This window comes from Brachyistius frenatus, unplaced genomic scaffold (genome assembly GCF_029030835.1).
Source record: "Brachyistius frenatus isolate BFR_SWC_R1_liver_20210118 unplaced genomic scaffold, ASM2903083v1 Contig_472, whole genome shotgun sequence".
Classification (NCBI taxonomy): domain Eukaryota; kingdom Metazoa; phylum Chordata; class Actinopteri; family Embiotocidae; genus Brachyistius; species Brachyistius frenatus.
This window is the reverse complement of record NW_027211071.1, coordinates 48,828-75,184: the sequence shown is the minus strand read 5'-3', so window position 1 is coordinate 75,184 and position 26,357 is coordinate 48,828. Positions and strand designations below refer to the sequence as shown.

The 26,357-nt window shown below is 46.0% G+C and overlaps 3 protein-coding genes and 1 long non-coding RNA gene across 6 annotated transcripts; 2 read left to right on the top strand and 2 right to left on the bottom strand.

Annotated features, from left to right (window-relative positions):
* Positions 1 to 2,801: 2,801 nt before the first annotated feature.
* Positions 2,802 to 17,083, top strand: LOC138614236 (TBC1 domain family member 9B). 2 transcript variants are annotated; one of them, XM_069687545.1, is made up of 23 exons: positions 2,802 to 3,115; positions 6,028 to 6,138; positions 6,211 to 6,329; positions 6,410 to 6,632; positions 6,780 to 7,038; positions 7,289 to 7,496; positions 10,156 to 10,353; positions 10,436 to 10,582; positions 10,666 to 10,816; positions 12,385 to 12,599; positions 12,738 to 12,855; positions 13,501 to 13,703; positions 13,986 to 14,068; positions 14,160 to 14,289; positions 14,447 to 14,545; positions 14,659 to 14,727; positions 14,866 to 15,106; positions 15,196 to 15,261; positions 15,505 to 15,573; positions 15,845 to 15,898; positions 16,139 to 16,183; positions 16,299 to 16,390; positions 16,463 to 17,083. In XM_069687545.1, exons 1-23 carry the CDS (start codon positions 2,998 to 3,000, stop codon positions 17,081 to 17,083), a joined length of 3,639 nt encoding a protein of 1,212 aa, XP_069543646.1. In that variant the 5' UTR covers positions 2,802 to 2,997. The 2 variants fall into 2 exon arrangements, with proteins under 2 accessions (XP_069543646.1, XP_069543645.1); XM_069687544.1 differs by having other exon boundaries at positions 6,410 to 6,641.
* Positions 17,081 to 17,435, bottom strand: LOC138614237 (uncharacterized). 2 transcript variants are annotated; one of them, XR_011310241.1, is made up of 3 exons: positions 17,359 to 17,435; positions 17,235 to 17,323; positions 17,081 to 17,148 (listed from the first exon to the last, which is right to left on the bottom strand). It is a non-coding gene; the product is annotated as an uncharacterized lncRNA (long non-coding RNA). The 2 variants fall into 2 exon arrangements; XR_011310240.1 differs by lacking the exon at positions 17,081 to 17,148 and adding an exon at positions 17,153 to 17,174 and having other exon boundaries at positions 17,218 to 17,323.
* A 1,854-nt stretch (positions 17,436 to 19,289) lies between these two features.
* mrnip (MRN complex interacting protein) lies at positions 19,290 to 21,124 on the top strand. The gene is made up of 8 exons (XM_069687546.1): positions 19,290 to 19,373; positions 19,793 to 19,852; positions 19,952 to 20,058; positions 20,143 to 20,176; positions 20,253 to 20,356; positions 20,598 to 20,661; positions 20,804 to 20,925; positions 21,031 to 21,124. Exons 1-8 carry the CDS (start codon positions 19,314 to 19,316, stop codon positions 21,122 to 21,124), a joined length of 645 nt encoding a protein of 214 aa, XP_069543647.1. The 5' UTR covers positions 19,290 to 19,313.
* A 272-nt stretch (positions 21,125 to 21,396) lies between these two features.
* Positions 21,397 to 24,664, bottom strand: sqstm1 (sequestosome 1). The gene is made up of 8 exons (XM_069687554.1): positions 24,256 to 24,664; positions 23,323 to 23,418; positions 22,939 to 23,213; positions 22,585 to 22,729; positions 22,436 to 22,504; positions 22,204 to 22,343; positions 21,869 to 22,061; positions 21,397 to 21,784 (listed from the first exon to the last, which is right to left on the bottom strand). The coding sequence occupies exons 1-8, from the start codon at positions 24,422 to 24,424 to the stop codon at positions 21,621 to 21,623; spliced, it is 1,251 nt and encodes a 416-aa protein (XP_069543655.1). The 5' UTR covers positions 24,425 to 24,664; the 3' UTR covers positions 21,397 to 21,620.
* Positions 24,665 to 26,357: the final 1,693 nt, after the last annotated feature.

Genomic DNA, 26,357 nt, shown 5'->3' with positions numbered 1-26,357 from the left:
GATCAGAGTTCCTTGTCTGTAAATACACACCGAGCTGGTTCTTCTCTTTAGGATATGGAACTGGAACCAAAGGGAGTCCTGGACCGGGACTGGGACCTGCACCCGCACCCGGATCCTGGAAACAATCATGTGAACTTTTAACAGTGTTAAATCCTTTGTAGCAAAAAATTCTGTTTCTCTGTATAACAAAGAGACGTCAGACTTAAAGGAACAGTCCACTGCTTCAGGAACCTGCTGTCTGCAACGAGGAGTTCCTCAAGGAACCATTCTGGTCCTCTGACCACAGAGACTTAAAGGAACAATCCTGCTCTCTTCTGCTGTTAGCTTAGCTTGGCACAAAGACTGGGAGCAGGGGACACTGTTAGCTTAGCTTAGCACAAAGACTGGGAGCAGGGGACACTTTTAGCATAGCATAGCACAAAGACTGGGAGCAGGGGACAGTTAGCTTAGCTTAGCACAAATACTGCTTTGTGTGTCTGCAGGTGAAACAGCTGGTTGCTCAGGCGTTGTGTGTACTAATACTATAGTGTGTAGTATATATACTACTGTACTATAGTATAGTGTAGTATATATACTACATATTGCACATATAAATATATATATGTGTGTACCAGCAGAGACTCCGAGGGCTCCTGAAGTGATGGACTGTCCCTTTAAAGTGTATTAAACAGCTTCTGTAATAATAATCAGTATATAAACAGTACTATACAATCTATAACCTGACTGATCAATATTATCTCTGAAGTGACCTGAAGACATCCCGAAGTCCTCCTGGCTGTCCTCGTCTCTCTCTGTCCTCGTCTGTGCGTCTCATGGTGATGATGAAGATGGAGGAGGATGATGATGAAGATGGAGGAGGATATGATGCTTTACCGCCTCAGCATTAAGTGTCATTAAAGTGTCATTAATACCTTCAGTCTCCGCCTCTTTATGACCTCACAGTCTCCACCTCTTTATGACCTCAGAGTCTCCACCTCTTTATGACCTCACAGATCCTCCACCAAAGCTTTAACATGTTTCTCTGTCTCTCCGATCCTGTTTGTGGTCTGAGGGGTCAGCCGGGGGAGAGAGTGCACCTCAAAACTGCCTGTGCTCCTCTGCTGCTGTCGTCTCCATCGGCCCTTCAGCTGGAACCGGACCGGTCTGAATCTGCACCTCCCGGTCTGAGGTCCCGGTTCTCATAATCATCTTCATAACCACAGTAAATACTTCATAACCACACTAAGTGCTTTGTAAATACTTCATAAACACAGCAAGTACTTTGTAAATATAGTAAATACTGTGTGTAAATACTTCATAAATACAGTAAGTACTTTGTAAATATAGTAAATACTGTGTAAATACTTCATAAATACAGTAAGTACTTTGTAAATATAGTAAATACTGTGTAAATACTTAATAAACACAGTAAGTACTTCATAAGCACAGTAAATACTTCATAAATACAGTAAGTACTTTGTAAATATAGTAAATACTGTGTGTAAATACTTCATAAATACAGTAAGTACTTTGTAAATATAGTAAATACTGTGTAAATACTTCATAAATACAGTAAGTACTTCATAAACACAGTAAGTACTTCGTAACCACAGTAAGTACTTCATAAACACAGTAAATACTTCATAACCACAGTAAGTACTTCATAATCACAGTAAAAACTTCATAAATACAGTAAATACTTTATAAATACAGTAAGTACTGTGTAAATACTTCATAAATACAGTAAGTACTTCATAAACACAGTAAGTACTTTGTAAATATAGTAAATACTGTGTAAATACTTCATAAACACAGTAAGTACTTCATAACCACAGTAAATATTTCATAAACACAGTAAATACTTCATAAACACAGTAAGTACTTCATAATCATAGTAAAAACTTCATAAACACAGTAAGTACTTCATAAGCACAGCAAATACTTCATAAATACAGTAAGTACTTCATAAACACAGTAAGTACTTCATAATCATAGTATAATAAATACTGTGTGTAAATACATAAACACAGTAAGTACTTCATAACCACGGTAAGTACTTCATAAACACAGTAAATACTTCATAACCACAGTAAGTACTTCATAATCACAGTAAAAACTTCATAAATACAGTAAGTACTTCATAAACACAGTAAGTACTTCATAAATACAGTAAGTACTTCGTAAATATAATAAATACTGTGTGTAAATACTTCATAAACACAGTAAGTACTTCATAACCACGGTAAGTACTTCATAAACACAGTAAATACTTCATAACCACAGTAAGTACTTCATAATCACAGTAAAAACTTCATAAATACAGTAAGTACTTCATAAACACAGTAAGTACTTCATAAATACAGTAAATACTTCATAAATACAGTAAGTACTTCATAAACACAGTAAGTACTTCGTAAATATAGTAAATACTGTGTAAATACTTCATAAACACAGCAAGTACTTCATAACTACAGTAAGTATTTCATAAACACAGTAAATACTTCATAAACACAGTAAGTACTTCGTAAATATAGTAAATACTGTGTGTAAATACTTAATAAACACAGTAAGTACTTTGTAAATATAGTAAATACTGTGCGTAAATACTTCATAACCACAGTAAGTATTTCATAAACACAGTAAATACTTCATAAACACAGTAAGTACTTTATAAACACAGTAAATACTTCATAAACAGTAAAAGTACTCAGGTATCAGGAGTTTCAGAGCGCCCTAAACCTGCAGAACTAAAACAGTCCAGCAGGTGGCAGTAATGTGGTTACTTCATGACGCCAGGCGTCCAGAGGGCGTGGCTTTTTTTGCGTCACACCCGGAAGTGATGAGGAGTCATCAGACCGAGTGAAAACAACAACATTAGCTCGATGTTTGTCTGAATTAGACGGAGCCTTGAACTTGACTCTCCGGTGTTTCTCCGGTGGAGGGTGAGCAGCAGCCCGCTGACACACCGGCCGTTGTCCCGGTGTTTCCCCTGCGGAAGGAGAGCAGCAGCGGACAGAGATGTGGATCCAGCCGGAGGAGGTGCTGCTGGCCGGAGCTCTGTGGGTGTCGGAGCGGGCCAACCCGTTCTTCATCCTGCAGAGGAGGAGGGGACACGGCCGCGGTGGGGGGCTTTCCGGTGAGTTAATGCTGTGGTCCGGTTCGGTCCGTGTGAGATGGTCCGGTCCGATGTGACACGGTCCAGTTAGGTGTAAGACGGTCTGGTCCGATGTGACACGATCCGGCCCAGTCCGGTTCGGTTCAGTGACACGGTCCGGTCCGGTGTGAGACGGTCCGGTTTGGTGTAAGACGGTCCAGTTAGATGTGACACGGTTCGGTGTAAGACGGTCCGGTCCGGTGTGAGACAGTTTTCAGGCTCCGATGTTGAAGTTTTGTGTTGAAGCGTCCAGTTGAAGGAGAACCTTTCTGATGTTTTCATTCTGGGTCCATCAGAACCGATCTGGCTGAATGTGATGATTCATGAATCACATTTAATTAAAAAAAATACACCAAAAACAACAGAGACCAGATACCGGGTCAGACTGCTTTTAGGACCTCATGGACCAAAACTGTCTTCAACAGGCTCTGATGTGCAGCCAAACACATGAAAGACGACCGATGCGGTCCGTCCCACATCTGTGTACCTGGTTAACCTGGTGTTGGTTTACATGGTTTACAAGATGTACCTGATTTACAAGGTGCACATGGTTTACAAGGTGCACATGGTTTACATGGTTTACAAGGTGCACTTGGTTTACATGGTTTACAAGGTGCACATGGTTTACAAGGTGTACTTGGTTTACAAGGTGCACATGGTTTACAAGGTGCACATGGTTTACATGGTTTACAAGGTGTACCTGGTTTACATGGTTTACAAGGTGTACATGGTTTACAAGGTGCACATGGTTTACAAGGTGTACCTGGTTTACAAGGTGCACATGGTTTACATGGTTTACAAGATGTACCTGGTTTACAATGTGTACCTGGTTTACAAGGTGCACATGGTTTACATGGTTTACAAGGTGTACCTGGTTTACAAGGGGCACATGGTTTACCAGGTGTACTTGGTTTACAAGGTGTACCTGGTTTACAAGGTTCACATGGTTTACAGTGCCTTGCAAAAGTATTGACCCCCTTGGCATTTTTCCTATTTTGTTGCATTACAACTTGGAATTAAAATTGATCTTTATTTGGATTTCATGTAATGGACATACACAAAATAGTCCAAATTGGTGAAGTGAAATGAAAAAAATAACTTGTTTCAAAAAATTCTAAAAAATAAATAACGGAAAAGTGGTGCGTGCATATGTATTCACCCCCTTTGCTATTAAGCCTCTAAATAAGATCTGGTGCAACCAATTACCTTCAGAAGTCACGTAATTAGTTAAATAAAGTCCACCTGTGTGCAATCACATGATCTCAGTATATATATACACCTGTTCTGAAAGGCCCCAGAGTCTACAACACCACTAAGCAAGCGGCACCATGAAGACCAAGGAGCTCTCCAAACAGCTCAGGGACAAAGTTGTGGAGAAGTACAGATCAGGGTTGGGTTATAAAAAAAATATCCAAAACTTTGAACATCCCACGGAGCACCATTAAAGCCATTATTAAAAAATGGAAAGAATGTGGCACCACAACAAACCTGGCAAGAGAGGGCCACCCACCAAAACTCACGGACCAGGCAAGGAGGGCATTAATCAGAGAGGCAACAAAGAGACCAAAGATAACTCTGAAGGAGCTGCAAAGCTCCACAGCGGAGATTGGAGTTTCTGTCCATAGGACCACTTTAAGCCGTACACTCCACAGAGCTGGGCTTTACGGAAGAGTGGCCAGAAAAAAGTCATTGCTTCAAGAAAAAAATAAGCAAACACGTTTGGTGTTCGCCAAAAGGCATGTGGGAGACTCCCCAAACATATGGAAGAAGGTACTCTGGTCAGATGAGACTAAAATTGAGCTTTTTGGCCATCAAGGAAAACGCTATATCTAGCGCAAACCCAACACCTCTCATCACCCCGAGAACACCATCCCCACAGTGAAGCATGGTGGTGGCAGCATCATGCTGTGGGGATGTTTTTCATCGGCAGGGACTGGGAAACTGGTCAGAATTGAAGGAATGATGGATGGCACTAAATACAGGGAAATTCTTGAGGGAAACCTGTTTCAGTCTTCCAGAGATTTGAGACTGGGACGGAGGTTCACCTTCCAGCAGGACAATGACCCTAAGCATACTGCTAAAGCAACACTCGAGTGGTTTAAGGGGAAACATTTAAATGTCTTGGAATGGCCTAGTCAAAGCCCAGACCTCAATCCAATTGAGAATCTGTGGTATGACTTAAAGATTGCTGTACACCAGCGGAACCCATCCAACTTGAAGGAGCTGGAGCAGTTTTGCCTTGAAGAATGGGCAAAAATCCCAGAGGCTAGATGTGCCAAGCTTTAGATACATACCCCAAGAGACTTGCAGCTGTAATTGCTGCAGTTTTTTTTTGGTCTTATTTCTTGTTTGTTTCACAATAAAACATATTTTGCATCTTCAAAGTGGTAGGCATGTTGTGTAAATCAAATGATACAACCCCCCCCCCCCCAAAAAAAAAAAAAAAAAAATCAATTTTAATTCCAGGTTGTAAGGCAACAAAAAAAGAAATACGCCAAGGGGGGGGGTCAATACTTTTGCAAGGCACTGTACATGGTTTACAATGCGTACCTGGTTTACAAGGTGTACTTGGTTTACATGGATTACAAGGGGTACCTGGTTTACAAGGTTTACAAGGTTGTACCTGGTTTACAAGGTGTACCTGGTTTACAAGGTGTACCTGGTTTACATGGTTTACAAGGTGTACCTGGTTTACAAGGTTTACAAGGTTGTACCTGGTTTACAAGGTGTACCTGGTTTACAAGGTGTACGTGGTTTACATGGTGTACCTGGTTCACCTGGTGTACCTAGTTTACATGGTGTACCTGGTGTACCTGGTTTACATGGTTCACCTGCTGTATCTGGTTTACATGGTGTACCTGGTTTACCTGGTGTACCTGGTTTTCTGTGTGCAGGTCTCCTGGTTGGGACTCTGGATGTGGTTCTGGACTCCAGTGCCAGAGTGGCTCCGTACAGGATCCTGCTGCAGACTGGAGACTCTCAGATCTACTGGAACATCGCTTGTGGTGAGTTGGTCGAACTGGGAGCACGGGGATGGGCTTTATTGTGTTATTTTAACCCTTAGCTGTGTCTTTCAGGCTCCTCCAGGAAGGAGATCACAGTGCACTGGGATTGGCTGGAGTCCAACCTGCTGCAGACCATCTCCATCTTCGACAACGATGAAGACGTCACCACTTTTGTCAAAGGAAAGATCTCTGTATGTCACTTCCTGTTTCTGCTCAGACCGTTTTCAAATTATCGCGTGTTCCTGTTGTTGAGTGATGTCACTTCCTGCAGGGCATCATTGCAGAGGAGAACCGACTGAAGCCGGGCGAGGAGCATGAGGAAGACAGTGGGAAGTTTCGGGAGGCGGAGCTGAAGATGAGGAGGCTGTTCGGGATGCCTGACGAGGAGAAGCTGGTGAATTATTACTCCTGCAGCTACTGGAAGGGCCGAGTGCCACGGCAGGGCTGGCTCTACCTATCCGTCAACCACCTGTGTTTCTACTCCTTCCTGCTAGGCAAGGAGGGTACGAGCGGCCAATCACAGGCCAGAGTTTAATGATGCCATCCACACTGTTTCTGACTTTTATTACGTTTCTAATTGAAGTGAAAACAAACCCGTGATTTGTTTGTGGCTTTGACCTTTATGATCTCTGTGACCTCAGTGACCCTGGTGGTGCCGTGGACCGAGGTGACTCAGCTGGAGAAGAACGCCACGCTGGTGTTCCCGGAGAGCGTTTGCGTGAGCACCCGTCACACCGAACATTTCTTCTCCGTGTTCCTCAATATCAACGACACCTTTAAGCTGATGGAGCAGCTCGCAAACATCGCCATGCGCCAGCTGCTCGACAACGAAGCGTTCGCCGCCGACCGCTCGCTGCCCAAACCGGGCAAAACGCTGAAGAACGTCTCTGCGCTGAAGAGGTCTCACTCTGTTCAAAACTCTGAGAACCAGAGAGCTTAAATACAAACTGTGTTCTGTTTCTACACGCTGTGTGTAACATCAAACTACAAACTAACTTCACACTAACATCACACTAACTACACACTAACATCAAACTAATGTCACATTAACATCACACTAACTACACACTCACATCACACTAACTACACACTAACATCACACTAACTCTGTCTCCGTCTGGACGTCTGATCATCTGTTTCCTGTCTGCAGGGATTTGGACGCCCGGGCGAAGAATGAGCGCTACCGGACAATGTTCCGGCTGACGCAAGACGAGCGGCTGGACGGACACACAGACTGCACACTGTGGACGCCGTTCGCTAAGATGCACGTGGTCGGACAGCTGTTCATCTCCAACAACTACATCTGCTTCAGCAGCCGAGAGGAAGACCTGTGTCACCTCATCATCCCCCTGAGAGAGGTACACCTGACCATAGACCTCCCCTGAGAGGTACACCTGACCAGAGACCTCACCTGAGAGATACACCTGACCATAGACCTCACCTGAGAGGTACACCTGACCAGAGACCTCACCTGAGAGATACACCTGACCATAGACCTCACCTCAGAGATACAGTGGGTACGGAAAGTATTCAGACCCCTTTAAATTTTTCACTCTTTGTTTCATTGCAGCCATTTGCTAAAATCAAAAAAGTTCATTTTATTTCTCATTAATGTACACTCAGCACCCCATCTTGATAGAAAAAAACAAATGTAGAAATTTGTGCAAATTTATTAAAAAAAAGAAAAACTGAAATATCACATGGTCATAAGTATTCAGACCCTTTGCTGTGACACTCATATTTAACTCACATGCTGTCCATTTCTTCTGATCCTCCTTGAGATGGTTCTACTCCTTCATTGGAGTCCAGCTGTGTTTAATTAAACTGATTGGACTTGATTAGGAAAGGCACACACCTGTCTATATAAGACCTTACAGCTCACAGTGCATGTCAGAGCAAATGAGAATCATGAGGTCGAAGGAACTGTCCAAGGAGCTCAGAGACAGAATTGTGGCAAGGCACAGATCTGGCCAAGGTTACAAAATAATTTCTGCAGCACTCAAGGTTCCTAAGAGCACAGTGGCCTCCATAATCCTTAAATGGAAGAAGTTTGGGACGACCAGAACTCTTCCTGGACCTGGCCGTCCAGCCAAACTGAGCAATCGTGGGAGAAGAGCCTTGGTGAGAGAGGTAAAGAAGAACCCAAAGATCACTGTGGCTGAGCTCCAGAGATGCAGTAGGGAGATGGGAGAAAGTTCCACAAAGTCAACTATCACTGCAGCCCTCCACCAGTCGGGGCTTTATGGCAGAGTGGCCCGACGGAAGCCTCTCCTCAGTGCAAGACATATGAAAGCCTGCATAGAGTTTGCCAAAAAACACATGAAGGACTCCCAGACTATGAGAAATAAGATTCTCTGGTCTGATGAGACCAAGATTGAACTTTTTGGCGTTAATTCTAAGCGATATGTGTGGAGAAAACCAGGCACTGCTCATCACCTGCCCAATACAATCCCAACAGTGAAACATGGTGGTGGCAGCATCATGCTATGGGGGTGTTTTTCAGCTGCAGGGACAGGACGACCGGTTGCAATTGAAGGAAAGATGAATGCGGCCAAGTACAGAGATATCCTGGAAGAAAACCTCTTCCAGAGTGCTCTGGACCTCAGACTGGGCCGAAGGTTCACCTTCCAACAAGACAATGACCCTAAGCACACAGCTAAAATAACAAAGGAGTGGCTTCGGAACAACTCTGTGACCATTCTTGACTGGCCCAGCCAGAGCCCTGACCTAAACCCAATGGAGCATCTCTGGAGAGACCTGAAAATGGCTGTCCACCAACGTTCACCATCCAACCTGACGGAACTGGAGAGGATCTGCAAGGAAGAATGGCAGAGGATCCCCAAATCCAGGTGTGGAAAGCTTGTTGCATCATTCCCAAGAAGACTCATGGCTGTACGAGCTCAAAAGGGTGCTTCTACTCAATACTGAGCAAAGGGTCTGAATACTTATGACCATGTGATATTTCAGTTTTTCTTTTTTAATAAATTTGCACAAATTTCTACATTTCTGTTTTTTTCTGTCAAGATGGGGTGCTGAGTGTACATTAATGAGAAATAAAATGAACTTTTTTGATTTTAGCAAATGGCTGCAATGAAACAAAGAGTGAACAATTTAAAGGGGTCTGAATACTTTCCGTACCCACTGTACACCTGACCATAGGCCTCACCTGAGAGATACACCTGACCATAGACTTCACCTGAGAGATACACCTGACCATAGACCTCACCCGAGAGAGGTAAAGAGTCCAAATGAACCTCAAACTCTGTCAGCCCGTCTGCTAGTTGTTCAGGAAATAGACTGAGCCAACGGGTATTTCAGAGCTTTGTAGATATGAGAAAAGCTGGAGAAACTGACTCGAATCTAAGTTTATCTAAGTGGTTCTACGTGGATCTAAGTGGTTCTACACGGATCTAAGTGGTTCTACGTGGTTCTAAGTGGATCTAAGTAGATCCACTGTGATCCGCCCATTCTATGTTCTTTCCATTCATCACAAGCTGTATTTATTTATTTTATTTTATTTTTTATATATATATTTTATTTTTATTTTTATTTTTTAAATGTGTGTGTGTGTGTGTGTGTGTGTGTGTTTATTTATTGGTCTTTTTAAAAAAAAAAAACATTTTTATCTATATTATTTTGTATACGTATTTCTAAATTTTTATTGTTATTGTGTGCACCTTTTTGTGTTTCTATGCTGCAGTGACGACTAAATTTCCCCACTGTGGGATTCATAAAATCGAAGTCTATGTGCGTATTGGTTTCAACTGAAGAGCAGTTGAATTAATTTCACATATTTGTAGCTGATAAGTTGTCAATAATTCGAAGAGTTTGTTTGATACAGGGTTTAGTTCTAGTTCACACGCAGCAGGGGGCGCTACTGCTCAGAGGGGGAACCACATTAATGTCTTCTGCATCATTTCAACACGATTTTATTCAAACTTACAAAAGCATGACGCACCAGGAGGACAGAAGGCTTTTTCTTCGTGGTCATTTTATCCATGATTCTCTGTTCCTCAGGTGTCCATTGTAGAGAAGGCCGACAGCAGCAGCGTCCTGCCATGTCCGGTCTCCATCAGCACCAAGAACAAAATGAATTTCCTGTTCGCCAACCTCAAAGACAGAGACTTCCTGGTCCAGCGCATCTCCGACTTCCTGCAGCGAACACCCGACAGCTCGTGGGGCGACAGCAGCCCGCTGTCTCTGATCGGTCACTCGGTACATCATTCACCATTCAGGATCTGCTTTCAGTCATCTGATCTATTCTCAGTTCTCTTGGTGTCATTGTTAATGTCCTCAGGCGTCCTCCAGCGTCCCCTCGTCCTCGTCTGCAGGATCTGAGTCCGTCCACAAGGGGCGTCATTATCACCCAGGTCTACCGACCGCCAGCCAGGGTCTGCTGCAGCTCTACCACCGAGATACTCCGGAGGACCTGGGACCCAAAGCCGTGAGTTCAAGCTCCAATGATACTGAGGAGTGCAGGGATATACTGGAGCTGATCTCTCCTCTGTCACCTCCTCTTCTCTGCAGATGAAGGAGAAGATGAAGGAGGAGGCGTGGAACATCCATTTCTCAGAGTTCGGTCGAGGTGTGTGCATGTACCGGACCTCCAGAACCAGAGAACTAGTCCTCAACGGGATCCCAGAACATCTGAGAGGAGAGCTGTGGCTGCTGTTCTCTGGTCAGTGTTTATTCATTTATCCATCCAACCACCCACCCACCCATCCATCCATCCATCCATCCATCCATCCACCCACCCAATCAACCAATCAATCAATCATCTTCCGCTTATCCGGGGTCAGGTCGTGGTGGCAGCAGGCCCAGCAAGCTGACCCAGACTTCCCTCTCCCCTGCAACATTTTCCAGCTCATGCTGGAGGATCCCGAGGCGTTCCCAGTCCAGCCGGGAGATATAATCCCTCCAGCGTGTTCTGGGTGTTCCCTGAGGTCTCCTTCCAGTTGGGCGTACCCAGAAAACCTCCAGTAGGAGGCGCACAGGAGGATCCTGATCAGATGCTGAACCACCTCAGCTGACTCCTTTTGACACGAGGGAGTAGCGCCTCAACTCCAAGTTCCCTCCTGATGTCTGAGCTCCTTCCCCTCTCTACCATCTCTAAGGCTGAGCCGGCCTCCTACGGAGGAAACTCATTTCAGCTGCTTGTAGCCGCAACCTCGTTCTTCTGGTGACGACCCAGAGAGCTGCTGACCATCAGGGAGAGTCGGAACGTAGATCCAGTAAACTGGAAGCTCCGCTTTCTGAACCAGCTCCTCTTCACCAACACAGGGCAGCACCTGTTGTACTGCTGCAGCCGCTGCGATCAGCCTGTCCATCTCCCACTCTAACCTCCACCTTCCAGCCTCCAGCCTCCATCCTCCACCCTCCATCCTCCATCCTCCCCTCACTGTGAACAAGACCCCGAGATACTTGAACTCCTTCGCTTGAGGCAGGCATTCCGTCCCCACCTGGAGGGATCAATCCACCGGTTTCCGGCAGAGAACCATGGCCTCAGATTTGGAGGTACTAACCTTCGTCCCTGCCGCTTCACACTCGGCTGCAAACCGCCCCAGTGAGTGCTGCAGGTCCAAAGAGGCCAAAAGGACCACATCATCTACAAACAGCAGAGATGCGATTCGGGGACCCGCCGAACCTGGCGTCCTCCCCCAGGCTGCTCCTAGATATCCTGTCCATGAAGGTCACAAACAGGATCGGTGACAAAGGACAGCCCTGGTGGAGGCCATGCCCACCAGAGGCCAACACCCACCGGAAACGAGTCTGATTTATTCCCGAGAATACGAACACAGCTCCTACTGCAGTTGTACAGTGACCGGATGGCCCGTTGCAACGGGGCCGGCACACCGAACTCCTGCAGCACCTCCCACAAAAACCCTTGAGGGACCGAAAGCCTTCTCCAAGTCCACAAAACACATCTGTTCATCCATCCATTCATCCATTCATCCATCCATCCATTCATTCATCCATCCATCCATCCATCCACTCCTTCATCCATTCATTAATCCATCCATTCATTCATCCATCCATCCATCCATTCATTCATTCATTCATTCATTCATTCATTCATCCATTCATTCATTCATCCATTCATCCATCCATTCATTCATCCATCAATTCATTCATCCAGCCATCCACTCATTCATTTGTTCTTTCATCCATCCATTCATCCATCTGTTCATGTTGTTCTGTTTACTCAAACGTTAAGTCACCATTGGTCCCACCCACCTGTCCATCCAGGGGCCCAGAACGAGATGGCGTCTCACCCTGGTTACTATGGTGACCTTGTGGAGCAGGCCATGGGGCTGTGTTCATTGGCTACAGAGGAGATCGAACGCGACCTTCACCGCTCGATGCCTGAACACCGAGCCTTCCAGAATGAGACCGGCATCGCTGCTCTGCGCCGTGTCCTCACCGCCTACGCCCACCGCAACCCAGGCATCGGTTACTGCCAGGTAGGGGCTGTTTTACAGTTGTGGGCGGGGCTATTAGCCAGAAAACATGTAATGTCAGGTAAGGAGGAGACACACCTGCATCATAAGGACCAATAAACATGAACCATGTCAGACCTGACTCGTTGTCTCCTCCACCAGGCCATGAACATCGTCACCTCTGTGCTGCTGCTCTACTGCACCGAGGAAGAGGCCTTCTGGCTGCTGGTGGCGCTCTGTGAGCGCATGCTGCCGGACTACTACAACACCAGGGTCGTAGGTCAGTAACACGACCCAGGTCGGTACGAAGACCATGGTCAGTAACAAGATCTGGGTCGTTAAAGACCAGGGTCAGTGAGAAGACCAGGATCAATGAGAAGACCGGGGTCAGTGAGAGGACTGGGCCCAGTGAGAAGACCAGGGTTGGTAAAGAGACCGGGGTCAGTGAGAAGACCTGGGTCAGTGAGAAGACCTGGGTCAGTAAAGAGACCAGGGTCAATGAGAAGACCAGGGTCAATGAGAAGACCAGGGTCAGTGAGAAGACCAGGGCCAGTGAGAAGACCAGGGTCGGTAAAGAGGCCAGAGTCAGTGAGAAGACCGGGGTCAGTGAGAAGACCAGGGTCGGTGAGAAGACCAGGGTCCAGGGTCAGTGAGAAGACCAGGGTCGGTAAAGAGACCAGGGTCGGCAAAGAGACCAGGGTCAGTAAAGAGACCAGGGTCAATGAGAAGACCAGGGTCAGCGAGAAGACCACGGTCAGTGAGAAGACCAGGGTCGGTAAAGAGACCAGGGTCAGTGAGAAGACCAGGGTCAGTAAAGAGACCAGGGTCTTCATCCAGAAACCAACCCATTATAAACCAATGTTCATCAGCTGCAGTGAGGTCACAGCGGTGCTGACCCAGTCTCAAGTGGTTTCTGTCCCTGCAGGCGCTCTGGTGGATCAGGGGGTGTTTGAGGATCTGACCCGGGCCTTCCTCCCCCTGCTGTATGAGCACATGCAGGAGCTGGGAGTCATTTCCACCATCAGCCTGTCCTGGTTCCTCACCCTCTTCCTGTCGGTGATGCCCTTCGACAGCGCCGTCCTATTGGTCGACTGCTTCTTCTACGAGGGCATCAAGGTTACTTTCCAGGTACCAACGCTTTACTCACTGGTTACCCACTGGTTACCGACTGGATACTAACTGGTTACCGACTGGTTACTGACTGGTTACCAACTGGTTACATATTGGGTAGTGGCTGGTTACGGTTTACTGGCTGGTTTCTGATCAACCAGTGATGGTCCTCACCGTGAGTACAACCCTGGTCTGTGCAGGTGTGTTGTAACAGAACATCATACTAACCCTAACCCAGCTCCATGCACCTCTGACCTCTGTCCTTTACTGGTAAATACGTGACCTTCTGTCTACCTACAGGTGGCGCTGGCTGTCCTCCATGATAACATGGACGCCCTGCTGTCCTGCAGCGACGAGGGAGAGGCCATGACCATCCTGGGCAGGTAGGAGTCCAGACTGGTTCCAGACCGGTTCCAGACCGGGTCTAAGTGGGAAAAATGTTAACATGCTCAGTAAATTAAACCTGTTCTGCAGGTACCTGGATAATGTTGTGAATAAACAGACGGTGGCTCCGCCCATCCCTCACCTGCACGCCCTGCTGACGAGCGGAGACGACCCCCCACCTGAGATCGACGTCTTCGATCTCATCAAGTCATCTTATGAGGTCAGACTGATGTCACAGAAGGGCATGTTTACATCTCCGTTAAACACTGCGGTGTCTCGGTTTAAGTCCTGGAGCCGTGGCGTCTCGGTCTAAACTGTCAGTGTCTAAATCCTGGATGTGTTTTCGAGGTCATCCGAGTCTCTTTTTCTCTGAGCAGAGGTTCGGCAGCCTGCGCTCTGATGTCATCGAGCAGATGAGGTTCAAGCAAAGGTTAAAGGTCATCCAGTCTCTGGAGGATACAGCAAAAAGAAGTGTGGTGGGTGTTGTTAACATGCTGTAAGCTAATGCTAACATTCTTGTAATAACACAGAGCTTACAGGTGTGTGTGTGTGTGTGTGTGTGTGTGTGTGTGTGTGTGTGTGCGCGCAGGTTAGGGCAATGATGACGGAGTCGGCCTTCAGTATCGAGGAGCTGGAGGAACTCTACTGTCTCTTCAAGGTCAGAATGTTTTTATATGAATGACTCCACAAGTTCTTTTGTTTACGTGATGCTCTTTTGGAGGTTTCAAGTTTCTGGAGGTTTGTATCACCTGTGTTTAACCCCACCTTCCTCTGCCTCTGTTCTTACCTGGTTCAGTCCAAACACATGACCAGCTGTTACTGGGGCTCCAGCAGCTCTGCGGTGGAGCGTCATGATCCCAGTCTGCCGTACCTGGAGCAGTATCGCATCGACCCGGCCCAGTTCACTCAACTCTTCTCTGCACTCGCTCCCTGGATCTGTGGAGGCCACACCCCCACGCTGTCAGCCCGCCTCTTCAAGCTCCTGGACCAGAATCGTGACGGGTTGGTGAACTTCAAAGAGTTCATCACCGGACTCAGTGAGTCCAGATCCAGAACCAGATCCAGCTCCAGAACCTAGAACAGAGCTGCTTCCTCAGTGTGTGTGTGTGTGTGTGTGTGTCTGCAGGTGCGATGTATCACGGAGACATGACCGACAAACTTAAACTGCTCTACAAGCTCCACCTCCCACCAGGTAAGAGCTCACCTGGACAGGTGGAGGCTCGTATCACTCATCAGAGCCGAGGTTCTGTTCAGAACCAGAACTCACCTCATAAAGTTTGTTTCATATCAAACAACCTATTAATTGATTAGGTCGATCGGAGGTGATCAATTACTATTTAGATGTTTAACAGGTCAGAAAAGTTGTAACTAGAAACACATGTTAATACACAGATTGTTATTTACACGTGTTTGTTTGTTTGTTTGTTTGTTGCAGCTCTGTGTCCTGAAGAGGCGGAGTCAGCTCTGGAGGCCGCACACTTTTTCACTGAGGACGAACCAAGAGGTGAATACACACACACACACACACACACACACACACACACACACACACACACACACACACACACACACACACACACACACACACACACACACACACACACACACACACACTTTCCATTAACACGTCTGAATATTTCACTCTTGTCTGCTTCTTCCTCTTCCTCCTCCTCCTCTTCTTCTTCCTCCTCTTCCTCCTCCTCCTCTTCTTCTTCCTCTCCCTCCTCCTCTTCTTCCTCCTCCTTCTTCTTCTTCTTCTTCCTGTTTCCCTACAGAATCTTCCTTCCTGTCTGATCTTGACAATTTGCGGCAGCAGGAAGTGGCATCAGGTTTGTGTGTTTGATTTGAGAAAACCTGTTCTGTGGCCCCGCCCACAGGCAGTGATGTCACAGAAGTATGTTTTCCCCTGTAGTTTTGCAGCAATTCTGACGATCCGTCACTTTGTCTGTGACCTCTTGTTTAAAGCAGACTACTCTGATGTTACTCAGATTTACTGATGGTGGTGATGATGATGATGATGATGATGGTGATGACGATGATGAAGATGATGATCTCCTTTCTGTGAACAGGTGAAGAGGGCAAGGATGGGGAGGCAGACGGTGAGGAGAAGAAAGGTAAATGCCCTTCCTCCTCCGAACAGTAAACAATGAGGCTTTTAGCTCCCTGATTTTAGTCTTCAAGGCAGAGCCTCTGTTTGGCCCATGACCTCTGACCTCTGACCTGTTTCAGAGGTGAAGGACTACAGGTACTACCTGAGGATGTGGGCCAAAGAGAAGGAACCAAAGAGAGAGACGATCAAAGACCTGCCGAGGATGAACCAGGTAAAGGGGGTGTGTCCAGGTGAGTGTGGGGGCGTACCTGTGTGTGGTTAACCTGCGTGTGTGTGTGTGCAGGAGCAGTTCATCGAGGTATGTAAGACTCTGTACAACATGTTCAGCGAGGAGCCGCTGGAGCAGGAGCTCTACCACGCCATCGCCACTGTGGCCAGCCTGCTGCTGCGCATCGGAGAGGTCGGCAAGAAGTTCAACAATGGCGCCAAGAAGGCCGAGACCACCGCCCAGGCCACGCCCACCGCGCGGGCCCTGCCCGTGAACCTTCAGGAGCAGGAGGGGCCTGGTGACACAGCGTCGGATGAGGCTCAGATGTGCCGGGCTCTGGCTGACGCCCAGCTGGAGACGGCGACGCCGCAGACGTCAGACGAAGACGCCAAAGACGACACGTCGGCGTCCTCGTACTCGGTGGTGAGCTCCAGCTCGCTGCAGTGTGAAGACATCGCCGACGACACCGTGCTCATTGGCAGTGGTGAACATAGGCGGGGCAGCGTGCTGGATGTCGATTGGTCGATCACCTTCGAGCAGGTGCTGGCGTCACTGCTGACGGAGCCGCCGCTTGTCGACTACTTCGAGAAGAAGAGGGACATCCACACCAAGATGGCCGCCTGTAAAGCTCAGCGTGCAGTGGAACGCCAGACAAGCTCCACCTCTGATCACGAACTCATCCAGCACTCCACCTGATCACCTAACTCACCTGATCCACCTGATCACCTGACTCACCTGACTCACCTGATTACCTGACTCACCTGATCACCTAACTCACCTGATCCACCTGATCCACCTGATCACCTGATCCACCTGATTACCTGACTCACCTGATTACCTGACTCACCTGACTCACCTGACGCACCTGATCACCTGACTCACCTGACGCACCTGACTCACCTGACTCACCTGATCCACCAGACTCACCTGACTCACCTGATCCACCTGACTCACCTGATCACCTGACTCACCTGATCACCTAACTCACCTGATCGTCCCTGATGATGTCACCTGGCAGTTAGTCTGATTGGCAGGTTGGTCTTTCAGAGTTGATCAGGTGTCAGGGCATCGATCTGATCACTGAAGTCACCGACTGAACTGTGGTGACATCACTCACTGACATCACCGACTAATTAAGCGCTGGACCTTCAGATTTCGTTGACGACAGGAGAACCAATCAAACTCTGGGGTAATCGATCAAGTAACGGGTCATTGATCCACATGAAGGCTACTGACTCTGGAACTATTGTGATCGTGAGTCATGTGACTGTGCCACTGAAACGACTCGACACTTCCTGCAGGTGTTTCACAATAAAAGCCTTTTTAAAGCCTCAAGCTTTTAATGTGAAAGAGATGGAGGAAGTGTGTTTAGAGGAAACACCTGAGGTGATCGAATGATTAGTGATCAGTAGGTGGCGCTGCCTCTATTGATTTTTGAATGATTAGTTGATCTGTTGCTGTGCAGGACCAAACAGTGGAGCAGGTAAACACACCTGTGGAAGCCCTGATGTCCTGACAGCTGTGTCACATTTCAAAATGAGTTCTTGAATAATTTGTCTCTACTAAAATAAAAAAAAATCTTTAAAAAAGTTCAAACCTGCAGTTCAGTGAGATTTCATCCTGAAATAAAGACAACATCCTGTTTACTGACCCTCCACAATAAAAGTCCAATTGTAAATAAGTTGAATTATGTCTTTAGTTACATGAAAACGACTGAAAGGAAATAAATGTGTTCAGTGTTCAACGTTTCACCAGGTGAGTTCACACCTGGGGACTTTAATTTTGAAGCCTTGTTTGTTTCTCCTGCTGCCTGTTTCTGATGACATCACCCTTGTTTACTTCCTCTTGACGATGATGTCATAGTGTTTCTAAACCAACCTGCTTTTCAAACCTTCATGTTTATCAGCTATTGATCTACTGTTCTAATAAATACTGGAGGAAGTCTTCTGTGGTGTTTCTGAAACTGTAGTATGATTTTAACACGTTATCGTCATGTAATTAACTGATCAAACTTTTTATTTTAATTTTGCTCATCAGCAAAAGTCAATGGATGAACTAATCAGTGTTTATCAAACATTTAAAGGGACATTTCTCTGTTCTTATGTTCAGTTAATAAAAGTCTGATTTGTCCATCTGAAACAGCGTCTGTTTTATTTGTTTTCTTTCTGTTTCTTGTTTTCTTATATTATTATTTATGATGAGGATTATTATATTTATGATAAATCATATTTATATTATATTTATGATTAATAATATTTACGTTATTTATAATGAAGAATATTTATATTATATTTATGAAGAGGAAGTTGTAGATCATTCCTGCCCACTGCCATAAGACTTTACAATAACTCACCTCTGGCAAAATCCATCACAGTACAATAACACTGTTGACTGTGTTTCTTGGCTGCTTGTATATTGTATGTATATTATATATATAGATATATACTGTACTGTATGTATATATATATATGTTGACTGTGTTTATTGGTTTGTTGTATATAATATATATAGATATTTAATGTACTGTATATATACTGTATGTACTGTGCATTTTATATTTTATATTTATATTTTTTATTTTATTGCTTTTCTATTATATTATTCTATTCTATTATTATTTTATTCTATTGTTTCTATTATTGCTCCTGTATGTATGCTGCTGTGGCGAAAAAATTTCCCCTCGGGGATTAATAAAGTATATACTGTACCTACCTACCTACCTACCTAGTTTTTACAGACGGCAGAGAATCGTTCAACCGCCGGCCTGTAGGGGGCGCACTCACGTCACTCCCACCGTTGCTGCTGTGACGTACACGATGACGTAGCCATCGCTCAAACGAACCCGCGAAACTCAGGCGGAGGACCAGAGCCAGCAGACCTAGAACCAGAGCCAGAACCAGAGCGGACCGTGTGTTACCTGGACGTCATGGCTCAGGAGTTTCACGTCGTCAGGTGTTTCAGCTGCCAGAGCTTCCAGGTTCAACAGGTGACACATGAAACACCACGAGACGGGCGTAACTATAGGCTAACGGGCTAACAGGCTAAAAGCTAATGTTCACTGGGCAACGTTTAATAATCACTTTCACAGCTTACTACCTGCTGCGCAGGCGCATCACGCCCACATAAGAAAACACGTGCCACGTGTATAAGACGTGTAGTATTTTGTAAAAAGTCACATTAAACATTAAAAGTCTTGTGTGAACCGAAACAGGAAGTATATATGACCTTTATTTAACCAGGTAAAATCAATTGAGAACCAATTCTCATTTACAATGATGACCTGATGTTGCCATGGATACAGGAGGTCCCAATAATCAGTCAATCAATAGTTCGACTGCATTGAGGAGATCAATTATTCACAGATGATCAGTTGGCTGCTGTGTTTTTGCCGTTTTTGCCTGTCAGGTGAAGAAGGTCAACAGGTGGTGCTGTAACCTGTGTGGAGAGAAACAGTCGATGCTGAAGGTTCCTCACTCTTCATCACCTCATCAATACACAAACACAATTAATCACCAGCAGGCTGATTGATGGGTGTTACATCGTCTGACAGTTTTTGATTGACAGGAGTTTGGGCGGGGCTCCGGTGCCGACTGCAGAGGTCGAGTTCAGAAACTGAACGCCATGAGAGGAACCGTGATGGAGGAGCAGGAGCGCAGCAGTTGGTCGCTATGGTAACCAACCTGCTGTCCTTCCTTTACGCATCTGTTAATCCAGGTGTGGTCAGGTGTTTATGATGACTCTGATTGTTGTTTCAGGGAGCTGGCAGGTGAAGAGGAGGAAGAAGACCAGGTGAGACAGGTGTTCTGTCTCCACACCGCCATCCAAAAGGATCTCATGAACCATGTTTCTCTGTGACTGTCTGCAGGTGAGCCGGCCTCAGGTGAGCCACTGGAACAAATACCTGGACACACCGGAGGAGAATGTGTTGATGAACAGGCAGCAGCTCCATGGCAACAGTGCGATTGACAGGTGACATCAGAGCGTATTTATGTTGTCAGAGGCGACGCCTACCTATGTATAGAAATACACCTGTAGTGATAGTGATGGACAGGTGAGATACTTAAACATTAACACCAGTTTAGAACCAGTTTAGAACCGGTTCCCGCCTCCAGAACTGGTCTGATGACCAGAACCGTCTCATGTTCTTCAGCTGTGTTTCGTACAAAATCAATGAGTCAGGCTGTCTGAACTTTGACCCTCCTCCTGACAGGAAGAGGAGGAGGTCAGAGGACCAGACAGACAGAGGACGAGAGGAAAGATGGACACCTGAGCAGGTAACAGTGATGTCACTGATGACAGTTCTGAGGTTGCAGGTCAACGTGAAGACTTGAAGTCACCTAGAATTTAATTATATTAAAGTTCAATTAAAGTTTAATTAAACATGTATTAATGTGACCTTTGTTCTCTCTGCTGAAGAAACCACAAAGATCCTCTACAACCACCGTTCCTCCCAGTACTGTTCCTCCTAGTACTGTTCCTCCCAGTACTGTTCCTCCCAGTACTGTTCCTCCCAGTAAGAAGTGTGATCTGGTCTCAAGGTGGGCTCATTTCCTTAGTGTTGACTGTCAGGTGCAGGCAGGGGCGGGGCCTTCTTTTTGTAGGTGGAGTGAATCTCCTTTATCCTGCCCTGACATAATCAACAGGCCCCGCCCCCTGCTTCCCGTTTCCTCTATGTTTGAGAGCGGTGAGGAGTTCAACTTCGATGACAACGACTTCCTAACACATCAGAGGGTTTAAAGACCTTGTTTATCTTTGTTTATTTAAGTGTGTAGTTTCTTTATTGTTGTTTATTTACACGTGTTTGTTTATCTTTGTTTATTTACACGTGTTTGTTTATCTTTGTTTATTTACAAGTCTAGTGTTTATCTTTGTTTATTTACACGTGTAGTGTTTGTTTATTTACATGGGGTTTGTTTATTTACATTGAGTTTGTTCATTTACACATGGTGTTTGTTGGTCTGTTTGTTGTCGTTTAAAACAGAAAACATGAATCAGTTTAAACTTCTGACTCACTTCTTCGTGACTTTATTGTTAATATTAATCGATAACTTTTGATCAATAAAGGAAACAGTAGAAACTGATCAACGAGAAAATTAGTTATTGATTAACAAGTAAAAGTAAAACAGTAATAAACTGATAGATTAGATCAGAGGAAACAAACAGTATAAATCATCTCTTGGTTATGTGTTTAGTATAGACGATGATGTCAGCAGTGACATCATGTGATGACACGTCAGGGCTGGTGGGGGCGGGGCTGTTTGGCGTACTGGATGGCGTCGAGAGCGGCTCCGATGTCGAAGTTCTTGGCCTGAAGGAGTCGAGTCAACCAGCCGCCTTCATCGGTGAAACCCATTGACAGCATGAGGGCCAAAGACTCCACCAGCCGGGGGTCCGCCTCTGAGGGGGAGGAACCAGAGGTCATTTAAGAGGAGGGGTCAGAAGTCACAAAAGGAAGGACTCAGAATCAGGATGTTGTCTTACCTTGGGGCAGGTGGGGGTACAGAGCTGCCTCCCTCAGACCTGTTGGCCCCCGGTCCTGGTCCCCCTGGTCCTGCTCCCGGTCCTGGTCCCCCTGGTCCTGGTTCCCAGGCTGCAAGGACTGCAGCTCTCCTGTGGAGGGGTCGACCTCTTTGGAGCTCAGGTGAGTCCACTCCTCATCAGAGTCTCTGCTCACCTGGAGAACAGAATCAGGGGTTCTGGTGAGTGATTCCTGAAGCGGGCCCAACTGATCCAGGATACGTAGATCAATGGGCGGAGCTCTCTGATTTCAGACTAACCAGTGACGTCTTTATTGTGTCTGATGAGGACTAACTGACCTTTGACCCCTCACTGCTGGCTCCGCCCTCACTGCTGGCTCCATCCATCTCCACGTTGTCTTCGGTCCCTCCACCCTGAGTGGGCGGGGCCACCTTTGTCCTTTGACCCTGGTGCTCCACATCGATGTCCACGTCGATACCTGCACACACGACATCACTTCCTGTTTAAACACAACGACCTCACTGCTCTCCAAACAGCCAATCAGCTGGATTGACCTGTGACATCACTTACCGAGTGGGCTCAACATGGCTGCCACGCCCTCTCCAATGTTCTTTAGGAAGTCCACATTGGCCTGAGAAGCTGCAGACAGGTCAGAGGTCAGTGATTATGTTATTATTTAAGATTTCAGTCAGAACATCAGTTAGGATCACAGCACTAACCAGAGGGGGTGCTACAGTCAGCTGCAGGTCTTGAGGGTCCAGTCTGCTCCTGGTCCTGGTCCTGGTCCTGGCTCTGAGCCTGGTTCAGGTTCTGGTTCCACATGCAGTGTCTCATCCTCTTCATCCACTTCCCCCGTTGAAACCACTGCAGACAGACAACATCCTGTCAGTCCTGGAGCAGTGCAGACTTAACCTGACAGTCACAGAGCAGGGCAGAGATGCTCACCGGATTGTTAGAAACCCTGTTATTGATCTAATTTTAATCAAAGAGCAGACTGAGTCATTAAATGAGGCCCCCGTTGATAAATATCAGATGGTGACCTCGCTGTGACATCATCAGGTGCCCCCCCTCACCTGCGACGGGTGCCAGATGGGCAGCAGAGCGTGCTCCGTGTGCGTCCCGCGGGCCTGGCAGGCGGAGCACAGGTCGTAGTTCGGACAAACAGAACACTTGAAGCGAGTCCCGACCACGGGCCCTTCGCAGCCATCACAGGTGACATTAGGGTGCAGAGTGGGGGGCGGAGTCATGTGAAGGGGCGGGGCGTGATGAGCTCCGGGTGGAGGAGGGGGGCAGAAGGTGAAAGGGGGGAAGCCGTGAAGAGGAAAGTCCCGGCGGTGCTCCTTCTTCTCTGAAAGAGTTTATCCAAACTTTATTAGTAACACCTGGCCAGGTGGACAAGCGACGTGATGACATAATCTATTAAAAGGTGTCAACAAATTCCTGTAAGCACGGCGTACCTTTGATGAAGAGGCGGAAGGTGGCGTCCTTCATGCACCCCAGCCCCATCATCAGCTCGTCATCAGAGGAGAACGCCACCAGGTCTCCATCTTCATCTGAAACACAGCAGCATGACATCACACCTCACCTGGTCTCAGGTGAACGTCGTAGTTACGTAGTAGAACGTTGCGTATCAACAATTCATAATCAATATTTATTGGTTTAAAAGAGGAGTTTACATGGCTGGAAGTAATTGCTGGATCTGATCAGCTGATCATGTTTACATGTCTAGGACATGTTTGCATGTCTAGGACATGTTTTCATGTGTAGAACATGTGTAGGACATGTTTGACTGTAGGACATGTGTAGAACATGTTTTCATGTGTAGAACATGTTTACATGTGTAGAACATGAAGAGCATGTTTACTGCTGTAGAACATGTTTACCACTGTAGAACATGTGTACCTCTATAACATGTGTAGAACATGTGTACCTCTGTATAATGTGTAGAACATGTGTACCTCTGTATAACGTGTAGAACATGTTTACCTCTAAAACATGCTTAGAACATGTTTACCTCTAGAACATGTTTACCGATAAAACATGTTTAGAACATGTCTACCTCTGTAAAACATGTGTACCTCTGTAGAACATGTGTAGAACATGTTTACCTCTGTATAACGTGCAGAACATGTTTACCTTTGCAAAACATGTTTTGACATGTTTACCGATAAAACATGTGTAGAACATGTTTACCTCTGTAAAACATGTTTTGACATGTTTACCGATAAAACATGTGTAGAACATGTTTACCTCTGTAAAACATGTTTTGACATGTTTACCGATAAAACATGTTTAGAACATGCTTACCTCTGTAAAACGTGTACCTGTGTAGAACATGTGTAGAACATGTTTACCTCTAAAACATGTTTACATGTGTAGAACATGTGTACCTCTGTAGAACATGTTGAAGCAGGAGTTCTTCAGGTTGGTAAAAACTGCCGCCGTTTTTCTGCTCAGATACTCGAAGCTGCACGAGACGTCCTGATCCACCGCGAACCTCCGGATCTCCTTCACCGCCTCGTCTTTCCCCAGCAGGTAGGCCTTCACCGTCACCGACATGCTGCTCTGGGTACCGGGCACACTGCGCGCTCTGAACAGGACCCAACTCAACCAGACTCCGGGGACACCGACTCGCTGCTGACAGTGAGCTAGACTCCGGGGACACCGACTCGCTTCTGACCGCTGACAGTACACCAGACTCCGGGCAGAAATCACACACTTTCAGGCTCTGGAACAAAGTCGAGAACTTTGTGACGCAGTGTTAAATCTCTCGGCCGTCTTTATGTTTACTTCCGTGATGAACGTCAGTGACGTCAAGAGAGCCAAATATTGACGCACCCTCCCATTGGTCCGCTCTCAGAGTCTCACCCGGACGACCAATGGCAGACCGAGGAATGACGAAGTACTTTTCAGTGAGGGACTTTCCCCTGAGTCACCTGAACATCAGGCTCGACCTGCTCTGAGTTCATTAAAATAATGCTGAGTCATTGTTAGCAGATAAGCAGGACGGCTGCTCGTAAAGGGATCTTACCTTTCAACAGGTGGGTTATCTATCAGACACCTGATCAGTGATACTGATCATAACTTCTGTGCAATGAAGTAGCCTCAGTAAAGAAAAGTAAATCGGCCTCTCACTATGTTCTTTGTTATTGATTATTGATTGATTGGTGTATTAAGAATAAGTGATGAATAGTTCCAACATCCATCAACTATCTGTCATCAACACGTCTGACTTTAACAAGTTGACACAATAGAAAAAAACAGGAAGTCAACAGAAACCTTTTCTTTCTTTTAGTTTGTGTATCTGCTGCTGCTATTTGTTTTCTTTGTTTCCAGATGTTTCCAGGTGCATGTCACTCAGGGTGGATGTTCCTACAGCCAATCAGCAGCAGAGTGCAGGTCAGGTGACAGTGAGTCATTTGTAGTGACTCAGAGTCACAAGACTTGAAGCAGCTGACCTGAAAATAATGACCAAGTAGAAACTGCAGTCTGACGTCCCAGAATGCATCACTGTACCCAGCTGATTTCCAGCTGCACAGTAAGTGAGTACTTTAACTGAGTACTTACTGAAGACATATCAATAACAAATAGAACGAATCAATAGAAATAACAGATCAACTCCTCAATGAACAACTGTTATAAAACAGGAGAGACGCTGTGTAACATGTAAATAAACACAGAATGTAAATCACAAACTCATATTTAATAGAAAATAGATCAAAGACAACATATTAAACATTGAAACTGAGACATTTTATTGTTTAAAAAATATCTGCACATTTTGAATTTAATGTCAGCAACACGTCTCAAAAACGTTGTGACAGGATCAACAAACTAAAAGTTGTGTAACACTAAACACTGTGTACACAGTGTAACACTAGTCTCTCAGCAGTGAAGATGGGGAGAGGTTCACCACTCTGTGAAAGACTGTGTTGGAAAATAGTTCAACAATCTAAGAATAATGTTCCTCAACGTAAAACTACAAAGAATTAGTGGATTTCATCGTCTACGGTTCATAATATCATTAAAAGATTCAGAGAATCTGGAGAAATCTCTAAACACAAGGGACAAGGCTGGAAACCAATATTGGATGGTGGTGATCTTCGGGCCCTCAGGCAGCACTGCATTAAAAACACACTATTCTGGAGTGGAAATCACTGCATGGGCTCAGGAACACTTGTGAAAACCATCGTCTGTGAACACAGTTCATCGCTGCGTCCACAAATGCAGGTTAAAACTCTCCAAAGAAGAAACCAGATAAAAACATGATCCAGAAACACCGCCGCCTTCTCTGGACCGAGATCATTGAAGATGGACTGAGGTGAAGTGGAAAACTGTCCTGAGGTCTGATGGATCACAATCTGAGATTCGGTTTGGAAATCATGGACGCTGCATCCTCCAGGTTAAAGAGGAGAGGGACCATCCAGCTTGTTATCAGCTCAGTTCTAAAGCCAGCATCTGTGATGGTACAGGATGCATTAGTGCACATGGC

What these genes read in the sequence shown, in the direction of transcription:
- sqstm1 (XM_069687554.1), bottom strand. Translation starts at nt 24,424, where the DNA reads ATGTCGGTGACGGTGAAGGCCTACCTGCTGGGGAAAGACGAGGCGGTG. An exon ending in TGACTGTAGCACCCCCTCTG is followed by an intron (nt 22,505 to 22,584) that starts GTTAGTGCTGTG and finishes ACCTGTCTGCAG; the next exon opens with CTTCTCAGGCCAATGTGGAC. An exon ending in CCAGCAGTGAGGGGTCAAAG is followed by an intron (nt 22,062 to 22,203) that starts GTCAGTTAGTCC and finishes TCTGTTCTCCAG; the next exon opens with GTGAGCAGAGACTCTGATGA.
- LOC138614236 (XM_069687544.1), top strand. Translation starts at nt 2,998, where the DNA reads ATGTGGATCCAGCCGGAGGAGGTGCTGCTGGCCGGAGCTCTGTGGGTG. An exon ending in AACGTCTCTGCGCTGAAGAG is followed by an intron (nt 7,039 to 7,288) that starts GTCTCACTCTGT and finishes TCCTGTCTGCAG; the next exon opens with GGATTTGGACGCCCGGGCGA. An exon ending in GCAGCAGGAAGTGGCATCAG is followed by an intron (nt 15,899 to 16,138) that starts GTTTGTGTGTTT and finishes TTCTGTGAACAG; the next exon opens with GTGAAGAGGGCAAGGATGGG.
- mrnip (XM_069687546.1), top strand. Translation starts at nt 19,314, where the DNA reads ATGGCTCAGGAGTTTCACGTCGTCAGGTGTTTCAGCTGCCAGAGCTTC. An exon ending in CGCAGCAGTTGGTCGCTATG is followed by an intron (nt 20,059 to 20,142) that starts GTAACCAACCTG and finishes TTGTTGTTTCAG; the next exon opens with GGAGCTGGCAGGTGAAGAGG. An exon ending in AAGAGGAGGAAGAAGACCAG is followed by an intron (nt 20,177 to 20,252) that starts GTGAGACAGGTG and finishes GACTGTCTGCAG; the next exon opens with GTGAGCCGGCCTCAGGTGAG.